We start from the raw sequence: 15191 nt of genomic DNA, 5'->3' as shown, positions 1-15191 counted from the left end.
TTGCAGATGGGAAAACTTGATAATGAAGTATAAATTTTAAGGGTGTTTTGTCTCCTAAATACTAAATCTGCCCCATCTCTGTGTTCCAAACACCATCAAACATTATTCAGGGGCTTGTCTCCCCATCGCGGTGCCTGTTGTATTTGTGACCGTAGCAACAGTGACCGATGCTTAGCAATGTGTCAGGCAGAGGGGAATCAAACCAACACACCCTCTGAACACAAGCTTCTTCTCCAACCTGTGGGTCATGAATCATTCCAAGGTAATTCAGACTAATTTCAAGCTTGTATCGCTGTTTTATAGTGAAAGAGTCGCTTAAAGTTAAAACAAGACATAAAACTGCAGCAAAAAAAAGTTTATCAAAGTCCTTCAAGTCCCAATTTTATATCTCTTTATTAAAATACTCCGTTTGTTGCACTTCCTTTAACTCTAGTTAAAATTTGACACATTACTTAGGGGCGTTTTAAATCAAGAAGAAAGACAACATTGGGTGTATCAAATCAAAAAAGTCAGCGAGTGAATCTTAACTGAAACTTTATTGACTGATCAGATTATGGAAGTTGTTCTGCATTAACGTTATTACAGTACAAACCAAGAACAGAAAGAAAGGCCACGTTACTACAGCTGAGAAAAGCATGTTCAGTTAAAAAACAAACAAAAATAAAACGGCTTCTCCGGGCAGAAAGGAAAGAGCGACGGCAGCAGAGAGAAGGAGATGTGGAGGAAGAAAGAGAATTAAGAATGAAGTTATCAAAACATAACCCTTCATAGAAGGTCATTTAGATTTACAGCAGCTTCAGGTAATGCTGTCAAAATGACTGACATCAATCAAATAAATCAGTAAAAATTTAGCATTAGATTGTGGATGCCCCGTAACATTTCCAGTGTGACTTCATCTGAACGCCCCGCTGACGGATGACATCAACGGTCATGAAGGAACAGAGAAAATGGCTGCAGGTCAAGTTGTATCTAGGAGGTGGGGGGCTGGAAGGTCTTGGAGGTGGCCAGCATGGCTCTCACTTTGGCCATCAGGTCCTGAAAGCAGAAGGAGAGACCAGTTGGTGTTTTTTTCCACACGTTCCGGAACACGGCTCATCGGAATGACATGTAAAAATGACAAATATTACTTAAAAGAACTAACAAAAAAAAAGGATTAGCCTGGTGTGGTGATGTTTTTGTGTCGTCTTTGCAGAGTGCTGCACCTCCTCAATGAATAATAATTCCTAGTATAATTATTCAAACCGCTCCCTGAGGCGTGGAAGAGTTACAACGTAATGCTGCTCCCACTGGGAATCAACTTAGCAGCTGGCAGTTACTTAAAGCTTACATTTGTTTTAGCTCCGTTTCTTTCCTTTTTTTTTTTTTTTTTTGCTAGCGGCTTGCATGAATGAACAGAAGTGAATCAGTGCAGCACAGGTTTTCTGACAGGACACATGTAGGCTGGATTAAAAACTATATAAAGGCTCCTACAAGCGTTCAAGCTGCTTCCCATTTCACGTCTAATCCTCCACCGAGGCAACAGGTGTGCGATAGGAAAATTGTAATCTTGAACTGGGGAAAAATTCGTCAAAGCTGCAGAAAATGTATGTCCCCCCCCCCATCCGTTCTCTTAGACTTAAATTCTGCTGACTGGCAGACAAACTCACGCTTTTGCGGGAAAGGAAGTCTGCATTTGCATTGCATGCATGGACAAAAATTCCGCCCCCTGAGCTCTCCTGACAGATGAGACAAATTAAAAGCTGTAATCGCAGAGGGAAGGAAGTGTCACGTCAAATCAGCTGAAGGCCGTTCATCCACGCCGCGTCCGGACACACAATCTACACACAATATGGCAAATAGTGCCATGCCTCCTATCCCTGAGAACAAGGCGGCAAAAATGAAATAAAAATAAAAAGGTGCATTCCGTTAACTAGAATGTCCGTTACACTCCTTAAAAACGATTGGGAGCCGCTAAGGACCAATGCCTTCTGTTGGTGAGACACATTTTTTTATTAGGAGTTGAAGTGGAGCAGACGCTGAAATTATAACAACTTTCTGTTGGTTGTTAAAAGCCTGTGGCAAGAGGCCATAACCTGAACCCTTCTTTTCCCATAAAAATGCTCCTCTGGCTCTCAGAGACAGAACACTCTACAGGCATTGTTATAACTCAACAAAAAAAAGTTTGGAAAGATTTATTTAAGCATTTCATCCTGTTTGATCACAGTTGTAATCATTTTTTTAAAAGTTATTTTCTAACTGTAAATGATGGGAGTTTGAAGTAAATAACGCAGGTTAGGAGGTGGAGAATAACACTTAAGAACCATGTTCTTTAATCATATGTTTAAATAGAAAACTAGCCGGACAGTTCTGAAGTTCAATTCCATGTGTTTGTTGAAATGAGGGTGATTTTCTGACATGTTTTGAGTTTATTTAGGCAAATGCTAAATGTCAGGACTCCTGTGAGTATTTCCTGTTGTACTCTTTTCTGAAAATACAAATAAAAAAGAGAAATCCTGAATGTTTCCGTTAGTATCCTTCTTTATCTAAGTGATTTTAATGAGTTTCAGCAAAAGCGTCCATTTTACTGACTGAATCTGCAAAAATATTTGATATTCCTCAACATTTTATTCTAATATTTAATTGCATGTTTTTATAACTACTTGGATTACTTCAGTAGCGTTTTAAATGCTACAAACTGAATGAAGTTAGCGTTTTGTAACTGGACTCACAATTGTCCAGCTCTGTCACAATAAGGTTCCGTTGAAAAACGAAGTTCTATTTTGCCTGATTATTGATTTTAAATAAATATACAGAAGTGGAGTTTTGTGGGATTCAAGAGGTCAAGGGGTGACCTAGACTGGAATCTAAGTGGAGTCTGACAGGAAGTTAAAGGGCGGAGGAGGCTGTTTGAGAAGCAGCAAGGCGGTGTCACAGGAGCTTGTGTGGGAGTGGTCACAAGGGTCCAGGCAGGACAAAGATGCCTACCTGCTGGTAAAGTAGCAGAAAGGAGGACAGGGGAGAGGAGGGACAAGATGTCCTAAAGGAGAGGGGATAAAATGACAGGGAGCACGGACCTTTTATTTTTTTCTTAATAAAATAAAACCGGATGGAGCCAGGCCAGTTTACCAGATAACCACAAGGTGATACTATTTCTAAAGTGAGATGTAACCCTTGTGTTTTCTTGTGGGGTCCAGATGACCCCACCCTTACATTGACGTGTTCTCCTTACCACAACAAAGGTGGATAAAGGTGGAGAGGATTTCATGTAATCCATGGACACCAGTGAAGATCACAAATCATTGAGGAAAAAAGTTTCAGCGCACTGTCTAGTGGGTCTAGATGACCCAACTCCCAACGTTAACGAGCCTCCAAGGCACGTTAAGGCATGTTAGTCTGAGTTATCATTTCTATGGCAACCACTCTCGCTAATCAGAAGTGAGCTTGTTTGAAGTCCACACCCCTCCCACTTAAACAGGGCTGAGGAGAATCTGTCAATCAAAAAGGTTTGAACGTTCGAGGTGGGGGCCAACATGCACCACAATCTTTAGAGGTATTTGATTGGTCAATTTCTACTTTGAATAACTTGCACTACAAAGAAAATGAAATAAAATAAGAATTTGCAAGAACATGTTAAAAAGCTAAGAGCAAGAATGGTTATTCTGAGGAACAGCTTTTTATTTCTTTATAGAAGTCTATGGGATATTGGCTTCTTGGAGCCAGTGGGTACTTCCTGTTTGGAACACGAGGGGAGTGTTTTTTACATAACCTAATATTTTCTAATGTTCAACAAAAAGTATCTTTTATTTTTTGAAGTGTAATGCAAACATGCACTGAATGGCTACCTAACAAGTCAGATCCACGGCACACAAGCCTGTGGTTTATTCTCCTTCATTGCTGCTCTTATTCTATACCATGAAAAACGTTGAGATTGGAATCTGGTCTTTATATTATTACAGATGTCCAAAAGAAATACAACCGGTAAGTGTGCTACTCTTCAAGATTTCTAACAGCGCGCTGATAAAACCAGATCTAAAAGCTTTTCTGAGAGGCGACCCAAGTACTTATCAACTGCAAAGCAAAGAATGAAGTAACAGAAGTTAAAGGAACAAAGACAAGCTGGAAGAAAATGAGAGATGGGATGAAGCAAGTAGCAGCCAAGCATCCTCTGGGATGTGGAGGCCATTATGTAGATGAGGATTTGCTGAATTATTCAAGTTGTGTTTGTAAAACATCACAGATGGGGTATAAGTAGTTAGTGGTTTAGAACTGGGGCATGTTGCAACAGCATGTTTTTATGAACAACTTAATATTACGGTGAGAAGATGAAGGCAGGAAAAAAAGGGATAAGGGAGATAACGAGCACAAAAAAGAAATTAAGGCGTTTTTTAAAATGAAAAATAAGTATGAAGCGATGGGAAATGTGCAATATGTCTTTTGTGGAGCATCTGGTCACTAAGCACCAGAGGCTCCCACTTTGTCTTTCTCTCTCACACACACACAAACATAATGGTGGGGGAGAATAGGTTCCAAATGAGTAAAAGTAGAACCAATATTTATATAATAGCAAATGCTGCTTCTTCATTCACAGTCTGATTATTTCATTACATTAAATTTCGATGCGTCTTAAATCCCGACTTGTGGTCTATCCTCCCAGCACCCACCAGTTTCTGCAGATCGTATCTACATCATGTAATAATGCCGTGGAAACAGTTCTAGATCACTTTAATAAGATCTGTTTGATAAACTTTTAATGAACAAATCAAAATCTTCAAATTTGACCATTTTTGTACTCTAAAGTCGCCCAATAACCTCCTTAACACAGACACTTACAAAGTAAAAACAATTATTTAAAATCCTAGTGGCCCTTTGTTGATACTCGTATCCAATAAACTTTGGGTTTGGAGAGACATAGCAAGAAATTGATACCGAAATAGCAGTCAGCCTCTTTTACATGCTGGGCCATTCAAATAAGTGTTCCAACTACGGGTGTATTCAGATGGGAAAAGTCCTTTGGTCTGGACCAAGTCTGCTTGATCCTGATCGAATCCTGAACTTTTATGTTTCAAATCAGAGCTTGTACACAAAACTATGTGACTAAAGAGTGATTCAGTCATTTACCAGGAATTATGAGGGTGGGACAACGCAACAAGAGAAAGAATAATGGAAATCCTGAGCTTTGTTCTACTTTGGATATTTCACTTCTTCAAACTTTAGATTTCGTTGACTAATCTGGAACGTCTGTATCAACATCAAGTAAACACTTTTCACTTGCCACTTTGCCAATAGGTGTTTATGACAGATAGATTTTCGGAAAAACTGTGAGAAGCAATGTGTATCATGTTAAAAGTTGTATTCATAAGCCTGCATTCATCCGACCAGTTGTTTCACTCCGTGCATGGAGCGTATTCAGACTGAGGAAATCATTTCCAATCATTCCAATTGGAAACGGACCTAAACCAACCCGAAAAAAGGGTCCGAGAGGGGTTCCTGGTCGCTGGCCAGGATCCACTACGGTACATTGTCTTAGATTCTGATCAAATTATAATATTAGGGGATTTTAATATTCATGTTGATGACCCCAGTGACTGCCTAGGAAAGGCTTTTGCAGCTTTATTAGATGATGTTGGTTTCACCCAAAGTGTGAATGAACCCACTCACTGTCATAAGCACACCCTGGACCTTGTTCTAACCCATGGGATAGAGATCAGCCAGCTGAGTGTCCTTCCTCTTAACCCCATCATTTCTGATCACTTTCTGATTACCTTCCAGCTTACACTGGAACATCCTTCTGCCCCAGTGAATAAGAAACAGCTTAGAAGAATCTTAACTGACCGTTCTGTGTCTGAGTTTAAACACACAGTTCAGCCAGTACTTAGTGATATTCTGAGAAAATACTCTGAGACCAGCTCCCATAGTATCAGTCCTAGTATAAATGACCACTTTGTTAATGATGCCTTACAAGCCCTCAGGAGTACAGTCGATGTTGTTGCCCCCTTGAAACCTAAGTTCGTCAGACAAAACCGAGTAGCACCGTGGTTTAACGCTGAAACTCGTTCTCTTAAACGAGAAACCCGTAAGTTGGAAAGAGAATGGCGCCGCTCCGGTTCAGAGCAGTCTCTGGATATCTGGAAACATAGCCTATTAAATTATAAAAAAGCTCTGCGTAGAGCTAGAAGCCAGTACTATTCAACCTTAATATCAGAGAATGGAAACAATCCAAGATTTCTTTTTAGCACTATAGCTAAATTAACTCGCAGTCAGAGCTCAGTAGAACCACATGTTCCTGTTTCTCTCAGCTCTGATGATTTTCTTACATTTTTCGATAGTAAAATCTCAAATATTAGACATAAGTTAAATCAAGTTATTCCTACTATCAGCCCAGAACAGGCTGAAGCGGTAGAAATGGAGGCATCCATAGAAACCTCTGTAACATTAGACTGCTTCACTGCTGTGGATCAAGCGGAAATAACATCAATTATTACGTCCTCCAAATCCTCAACGTGTCTGTTAGACCCAATTCCCACTAGACTTTTTAAAGAAACTTTTCCCCTAATTAATGATCCCATATTAACAATGATAAATGCCTCTCTGGAAACGGGTTACGTGCCACAGTCTTTTAAATATGCAGTTGTTAAACCTCTTCTGAAAAAGCCCAGTTTGGATCCTAGCATCTTGGCCAACTATAGACCGATATCAAACCTGCCCTTTATTTCTAAAATCCTAGAAAGAGTTGTAGTTAAGCAGCTTTACTGCCACCTACAGGACAACAGCCACTTTGAAGACTTTCAGTCGGGGTTTAGACCTCACCACAGTACGGAAACTGCACTAGTTAGAGTCTCTAATGACTTGTTATTGGCCTCAGAAAAGGGACTACTTTCTATTCTGGTCCTGTTGGACCTCAGTGCTGCCTTTGACACTATCGACCACGGTATTTTACTCCATAGATTAGAGCAGGACATAGGGATCAGACGATCTGCTCTCCAGTGGTTTAAATCCTATCTGTCTGATAGGTATCAGTTCGTTAATGTAAATGGCCATTCCTCTCAGTGCACTCGAGTCAACTATGGAGTCCCACAGGGCTCAGTCTTGGGACCGATCCTGTTTACGCTTTATATGTTACCCCTAGGAAACATAATCAGGAAACACAGCATTAATTTTCATTGTTATGCCGACGATACGCAGTTGTATTTATCCATGAAGCCTGACCAGAATGACCAGATAGAGAAACTGAACGCCTGCATCAGTGACATCAAGACCTGGATGACAATTAATTACCTCCTCTTGAACCCAGAAAAAACTGAGGTCATTATACTTGGTCCTAAAAACCTCAGAGATGCTCTGTCTGCTCAGATAGTCTCCCTGGATGGTATACGTATAGCCCCCAATTCCACAGTTAGAAACCTTGGGGTTTTACTTGACCAGGATTTATCATTTAAGGCTCATATATCTCAGGCGTGTAGAACTGCCTTTTTTCACCTGCGGAATATTGCTAAGATCAGAAATATACTTTCTAAGAGTGATGCTGAAAAACTCATCCATGCATTTGTTACGTCGAGGCTGGATTACTGTAACTCCTTGTTAGCAGCGTGTCCTAAGAGTTCCTTAAGAAGTCTCCAGCTTGTTCAGAACGCAGCTGCTAGATTGTTAGCTGGAACCAGCAGAAGAGATCACATCACTCCTGTGTTAGTTTCGCTCCATTGGCTCCCAGTTGATTCTAGAATTAAGTTCAAGATCCTCCTGTTAACCTATAAGGCCTTACATGGAATGGCCCCGTCCTATATTAAGGACCTCATAGTCCCTTACCAACCAATCAGAACACTTCGCTCGCAAAATGCAGGACTGCTTGTGGTTCCTAGAATTGGTAAAAGTACGGTTGGAGGTAGAGCGTTTAGCCACCAAGCCCCTGTCTTATGGAATAAACTCCCAGCTCATATAAGAGAGGCCGACTCAGTTTCTACATTCAAAGCTAGACTGAAAACATTCCTCTTTGGACAGGCTTATTGTCAGACTAGTTAGTATTCAGAGATTATTTAACTTAATGTTAGTTTGTTTAAATTAAACTTAATAATAACTATTTCTTTTAAAAGGCTGCTAGAAGTTGAAGCTGGGGTAACTATGGTACACTGGGGTTCTGTCCTCTTTCCTTTTTTACTTCTACCCTTCCTCTCCTCTATTCTTGATCATAATTTATCATTTAGTTCTCCATGCCTCTGTTTGGTGCAGTGCGATTCATGTATTGTCCCTCTTTTCCTCTCCCCTCCTGGGGAGTGGGAGTGCTTCCAGACTCCAGTTGGCTCATCCGTGCTCCAGTTCCTGACCGTTTACCTCGCCTTTGCTCCTGCTCCTACACCTGGCTTTGGATCCTGCCTCTGGCTCATCTCTGGCTCGTCTCTGCTCTGTACCTGACCGAGTACCTCGTCTCTGCTCCTGCTCCTACACCTGGCTGTGGTTCCTGTCTCCGGCTCGACTCGCGCCTTTGACTGTCCCGATAACCACGGCTGGATGAAGCTCGTCTGCTGGACTTTTATATATGTAGTTGTAGATTTAGATAAGTGAATTCTTCTCTAAGATTTCTGGTAAATCGCCTGTCCGTCCTGGGGGAGGATCCCTCCTTCATGTGGGCACCCCTGAGGTTTCTTCGTTTTTTCCGGAATCCGTTTTTTTTGGGAGTTTTTCCTTACCGCGAAGGGGGGTCTAAGGGCAGGGATGCCAGTATAGCTTAGTCAGTTTGTTAGTTCATTTTAGTATTTTTCTATTGAACTCTTTGTATTCGTGATCCTTTTGATTTCATGTTTTACTTCGAAGCCCATCGAGACGACTGTTGTTGTGATTTTGGGCTATACAAATAAAATTGAATTGAATTGAAATTGAATTGAATTGAAAAAATTTGATCCAGATTATTTGGGAAATTAACTTTTGGTTCACTTATTCACTTTAAGCGAACTAATAGTGTCCAGTCTGACTACACCTTAAATGTTGAATCTGTCTTTTATTGCAACTTGTCCGATCTCATGTTGTATTGTATACACATAATCATACATGTATGATTGTGCGTACTTAAGTGCACTTAGAGCTTAGTGAGTTGTCAGGTTGTTGAGCGCTTTCATCCAAAATTCGAACTGGTGCAGTCTAGTGCTTGTGGCACAGTTATCAAGAAAGTTCAGCACATCTACCGTACCTGTTGTTCATGCTTATGGTACTAGCGTCTACACTCTACAGCTTTAATAATGCCGTACTGCTGTTGTGACGATTTCCTTCATTCCTGAAGCGTTCATCCAATGTTGTTGCTTGGATTTTGAGGCTGTAAACACATACTGTGTTTCATTGCCAAATAATCCCCGTTTACCTATTACCATTCCGTCTGCAAGGTGAAAAATATCTGGTCTCCTATGGTTTCTATTAAACGCTCAATAATTTTTTGAATAAATGCCGGCGCTATTATTTGAAGATAAACAATATATTTAAAAGAACTTGTCTCTTTTGGAATACAGTGTTCCCTTGTTTTCGTGGAGGATACTTCCATGAATACTCTGCAATAGGTGAAATCGGCAAAGTAGCATTACAGATGTTTTGAGGCTGTAAAAACCCTCGGTTCAGACTTTATTGACTTTTCTCAGAATTACATGAACATTTTCACTCTTTTTTTTTCTCTCTCTTGTTTAAACTCTCAAAGTTCAAACCCTCAGGAAAAAAAAGTCTAGTATTATCAAATAAAAACAAAGATCTGCTTGCCTTGAAAGATTTATGCATCTGTCAAGCTGCACGCGCAGCATCTCTTTACAGGAGACACGGCACGGAAGACATTGATTGATAAAGTCAACAGCCAATCAGGACAGAACTTAGTGCGCTGTTGAAAAAACAAAACAAAAAAACATGTGGTAAAATAATCTGTGACCCAGCAAGACTGTGAAAGGTGTAGCAGGATATAGCGAGTGAACATTGCAATTTAAACTTAACCGCATTATAACAATGCTTGTTTAGAATTATTAGATTTAGAAACCACTTGAATCGTGTAATATACTCACCTGCTTTCAAACGATTCGATTATTTTCAATTTAAATGTTCAATTCCAAGATTTCACAGGCCACTTCAGACTTATTCTTAAAGTGAATTTGCTAACAAACAGTAATTGTTTTGTGCATTGGACTGTAATACTTTAAACAAAGTAGGAGTAGAAAGAAGCACGGTCATTGATTGAGGGCAAGTGTGTGTGGGTGGGTGAATGTGTGCTGCAGCTCTTCAGACACAAAACTGATGGGGACACAAAGTCACTTACAGTCATTTAAAGACAAAGTCACGAGAATCAGAGCATTAACAGTAATTAAAGAAAGAGCACAACACAATAAAACACATCCCTCACACACAAACAAGTTGCTTAGATCTCTGACTGTTTCCCACTTAGCCCTTCTTTTTAAATTGGAAGACTGCAGTGACCTTTAAAACAGCAGTGTGATGTAGAAGGCTTTTATTTATTTCATTAAACACTGGTTCAAATGTTTCAGCCATCAAACTTACAATGATAAGATTCAACATGAATGCCTCTAAAACGACCAAATATTCTTTAGGGAAACTGCCGGCTGAAGTTTCCAATAAAGACTGGGAGGACCAGTTCTTTTCACTGTTAAACTGATCCTATTGTAAAGAGAATGGAAACAAAAAGCAAGCTTTTTGAGTGGACCAAAATTGAAATAGAATAAAAAAAATTGAACCTCATTTTCTGAGGAAGACACTTTAAATCAATCTACAAACGAAACGCATCAAGGACGATTTTAAGATGATTTTGCCTCCGATAAGCTTAACCTCACACCTAAAAACATTTTTTATTCCATCTAACTTAACAGTAAATGGGTTACAAATAATATTGAGTGTTTAAAATTAACTGGATTTTACCCTAAAATTAAATGTATACTTTATTTGAATTAAGGCTTTTTTTTTTTAAGTTTTAACTTAAAAACAACTTTTAATTAGTTTTTATGCTAAGAAATTGTATATTGTAATCAGATGTATATAGTATTTTGGCCATAACCCCCAGCCTAACTAATGAATTAGTCTTAAGGAACTACAGTAGTCTCTTGTTTATTGCGGAGGCTACATACTAAGAATAATAAGGCAAAATCCGCTAAGTAGGATTACTGATGTTTTAAGGCTGTAAAACCCCTTACTACACACTTTATACACTTTTCTTGGACAGAGGCCATGTCCAACTTCAGCCATTATTCCCTAGTGCGGGACTATCGAGGGCCCTGAATTTTAACAGAAACTCTATCATGCTCATTACTTACATGATGTCACCGATTCCCCAAAGTAAAAACCTGAACATTTTACAAACACTATGAATCTACTGTGTTCTGATCATAAAAACTTTGCTTTTTTGGATAAATAAATAAAAAAACAAAACGTTTTCAAATGAAAAATCTTTCAAATAATTGCATTGTGGTCTATAGTTGACAATCAAGTGCAGACTACATATAATGCACATATCGATGCACAATATTTTCTCACTGGATTTAGGAATTGTGGATTCTGACACCCAGTTATAATGGGGAACGGCCTATACAGTGGACTACGAAGTGAGTAGTGAGGGAATTCAGTCATTCAAGTATTCACGTTCTTCTCCCTTGTTTATACTCTTAAAATTCAAACCTGCATAGAAAAATAAGTCCAGTTCTATAGAATGAAAATGAAGATTTGTCAAATTGAACACATTCTGTACAGGAGACACGGAACGGAGACAATTGATCGACAAGGTCTGTAGCCAATCAGGATGCAAAACAGTGTGCAAAATTGTACTGAAAATAATCTGCCAAACAGCGAGACCGTGAAAGGTGAGCCGGGATCAAGTGAGGAAACACCGTATACGAAAACAACAAACATGAAACCATTGATTTATGCAAAAAAAAAAAAAAAAAGCATTGTATACAATACAATATTGACATGTCTTAATATATTAAGTTCAATTAAAAAAAACTATTTGTGAATACAGTAAAATGGATGACATTATTATTTAATTTCATGCCAAAATATGCAAGTTTGGTAGAATCTTTTTCTTAGAAGCTTAACATGACCTTTGTGAGAGGTCAAGAAGACAACGATCTGTATTTTTCAAAATAAATCTTCAATGATTTAAATTATATGATTCAGACATCTGGTTCTTTTGCTTTTATCTCATCTGTCAAAAACAGAATAAATAGATGTTCTAATAGAGCTTAATGTGAGTCAAAGTGGAAATGCTGTAGCAGGGAACTGATGAAGGCGTGTGTGGTCATCATAAAGAAATGAGATTCTGACAGCTGCAAATAACAACTGCCACAAAGCGGCAACATGCAGAGCCTCAAATGATTATTTTTAGTTTAGGTGACAGCGCCTTCAACCTTTTGAATATTCAGTAAAAGACCAAAGCTTGCATGAACATTAGATTGTATCAAAAATATGCTGTTATTGTTTTCTTTAATTGGCAAAAACTACACATTTAGGTTGACTTTCGATTCTCTGGGAAGACGTCTCAGATGGATAGAGCAGCTGCACTTCGCAACTCTATTTACTGGAAAAAAAAAAAAAAAAAAAAAGCTATTCCTAATCACTCCCCCGAAAAAAACTCCAGTGACAGAGGAAACTGAGAATATCAAGAAGTGGCTTGATTTAGTGCTGAAGGAAGGTAGAGGCATGAAAATCCTGCACGGACAGATCCTGAACGTGCTAGAGGAGGGGAGACAGGTTTGGGGTCTGAATGATCAAAATGTCAACAGGATTGAGATAATCGCAAAATGAATGGATGACCAGGAGCAGAACTCCAGGATTAGCGACATGATTATCACTGGATTGAAAATGAAACCCCGGTCATATGTGCATGCAGTGACCACCGGGAACGGTGAGGAATCAGACGAGCAGGAGACGAGCCCTGGAGGAGTTCTTAAAGTCCAAAGGAAATTTCTCAGGACCCAAAAACAATGTGGAGACCTGCCGACCGTTCCCCAGGAGAAGAGAGACCGACAAACCACGATTCTCTTGAAGTTTGTTAATCGGAAACACAAAGCAGCTTTATCCCTTGTGCTATCCTAAGCACTTTAACATTGGGAGTTGGGTCATCTAGACCCACTAGACAGTGCTCTGAACCTTTTTTCTTCAATAATTTGTGATCTTCACTGGTGTCCATGGATTACATGAAATCTTTCCACCTTTATCCACCTTTGTCATGGTAGGGAGAACCCGTCAAAGTAAGGGTGGGGTCATCAGGACCCCATAGGATAGCACAAGGGTTATTGAAACAAGGAAGAAATCTGAAGGGAACCATCATTTTTATGAATGAGGACCTGACTGAAAGGAATGCCGACATTACCAGAAAAGAATGTTATCTGAAAAAGCTGGGAAAAATTCAAAGCACTCGGGTAAGAGACTGCAAGATTTACGCCAACCTATACCGCTCCCCTAAGGAAGCCATGGTCATCATTATCAGGAGGCTGGAGGAACTGGAGAAGTCTTTACCCACTGCAGGCAATCAAGAGATAAGTGAAGATGCTGGTCTTACAAGGTGAGGAGACGAACTCTACAATCAATGGCTTCCAAAAAAAACAACACATTTTCTTAAACAGTCACCTGCAACCACGACTTTCAGAGAGATCTGAATAGTGAGCAAACAGACCTTAAAATATTCAGTAATAATGACAACAACCTGCAGATCATTTTTTTCCACTCTTAGTATGGACTGTAAATTTTTCAGCATAATGACTTTAAAAACTGTTAACCCAGAAGGAAAACTGTCAATCATTCTCTTTAACAGCAGAAGCATGTATACCAACTTTGGAGAAATCACGGACTATTTACAGAATATTGGACGTTCTTTTAATATTCCGACCATATTTGAAACTTGGTTCAGTTGCGACAAGGACAATGACGTTGAATAGGAAAACTATGAACTTAACAGATGAGAAGGGTCAAAGCCATAACATCAATGAAGAAGCAAACTAAAATAAAATAAAATCATGGATGGAGTACAACAAATTATCACTGAACCTAGATCAATCAATAGGCACTTCTTCTCACTCCTTTTCAAGCAATAAATCAAGCTCTACTTGACTTTAGTTCATGATCACTATATTTAATAAACAAAGTCGACCTAACTGTGTCTTTGTTTTTTATTTATGCTTTTCATCATTTCTGTATTACATTTTATGAATGATTTTTTTATTGCACTGACTAAAATTGACGCTTGAAAATCAATCAAATCAAATCAAACTAATTTGAAGCTGAGGGAGAAATTATGAGCAAAATGCAAGACGGAAAAGGAAATTTCAGTTTTTGCCAAGAATAACATTCGTCATCAAGTGCTGTTTAAATGAAATCAACCGTTATGGAGTGTTTTTCCTCTAAAATGTTTGGCAATGTTTCCAGGATGAGTGCATAAAACAGAAAACAGACTGGATAAAGGCGCGTACATCCATGACAGAAGACGGAATCCCAGGAACGAAGCTTAGTTCAATAGATAAAATAAAACTTCAGAAAACACAAGAGCTTACAAAAAAAGAAGAAAAAAGCTCTGATTAAGGGAGAGGCTAAAGTGATATTTTAAAAGAATCAATTAAAGAAGTAGGGAATTGAAAAAGTTAAAGAGCATACCACCAGTTTAAAGAAAACATTAAATACTAGTATGATTAATCGTCCCAAAAGACTGAAAAATTGCATCCTAAATAATTCTCCACAAAAAGAGCCCACTTTGTGCTTTTGAGGCCCAAACTCCGACTCCTATAGGCATTTGTTCCGCCTTTGTGAGGCCAATTCTCAGACGGAGTGCAGCAATGGGATGTACATGCGTACATAATAAAATGAACTATCGTAACCCCCCCTCCCGAGACAAAAGCTATAAACCTGGCTGTTAAAGCAGAGCACTTTGTGTCCCCTCTCATTGCGTGATGGAAACAAAGAACAGCACTCAGTACATTTAAGGCATAGCCCCTAAAGTTCAGCGGAAGAAAGAGGAGAAAAACAAACAATACCTGAGTTATTTTGGACTGCACAGAGGATACTATGGATGAGGACACTGCCTTGTCTTTCTCTTGAGAAGCGCCCCTAAAGAGAGGGGAAAAAAATCAATCATTTTAGCAAAAAGGACATATAACATTGATGATATTTAGAAAATCCTAAAGTTAGTCAGGCTCTGGGAGCAGAACAGGGAGCTCAGAGGATGAGAGAAGAGGAAAAAAATCAGCTTCTGTACA

The 15191-nt window shown here is 39.1% G+C and overlaps 1 protein-coding gene across 2 annotated transcripts in view; it reads right to left on the bottom strand.

Moving 5' to 3' along the window:
* Nucleotides 1-517: 517 nt before the first annotated feature.
* Nucleotides 518-15191, bottom strand: part of sfswap (splicing factor SWAP) — a 62056-nt gene continuing 47382 nt past the window's right edge. Inside the window, exons 18-19 of one of the 2 annotated variants that reach the window (XM_011481916.1) lie at nt 14970-15042; nt 518-1035 (exon numbers count right to left, since the gene is read on the bottom strand). In XM_011481916.1, the coding sequence (XP_011480218.1) occupies nt 970-1035; nt 14970-15042 (139 nt within the window). In that variant the 3' untranslated portion in view covers nt 518-969. The remainder of the gene's footprint in view (nt 1036-14969; nt 15043-15191) is intronic. The other variant, XM_020707781.1, reaches the window with a different exon arrangement.

The sequence above is a fragment of the Oryzias latipes genome, chromosome 12 (assembly GCF_002234675.1).
Source record: "Oryzias latipes chromosome 12, ASM223467v1".
Taxonomy (NCBI): domain Eukaryota; kingdom Metazoa; phylum Chordata; class Actinopteri; order Beloniformes; family Adrianichthyidae; genus Oryzias; species Oryzias latipes.
This window is presented reverse-complemented; position numbering and strand designations above follow the sequence as displayed.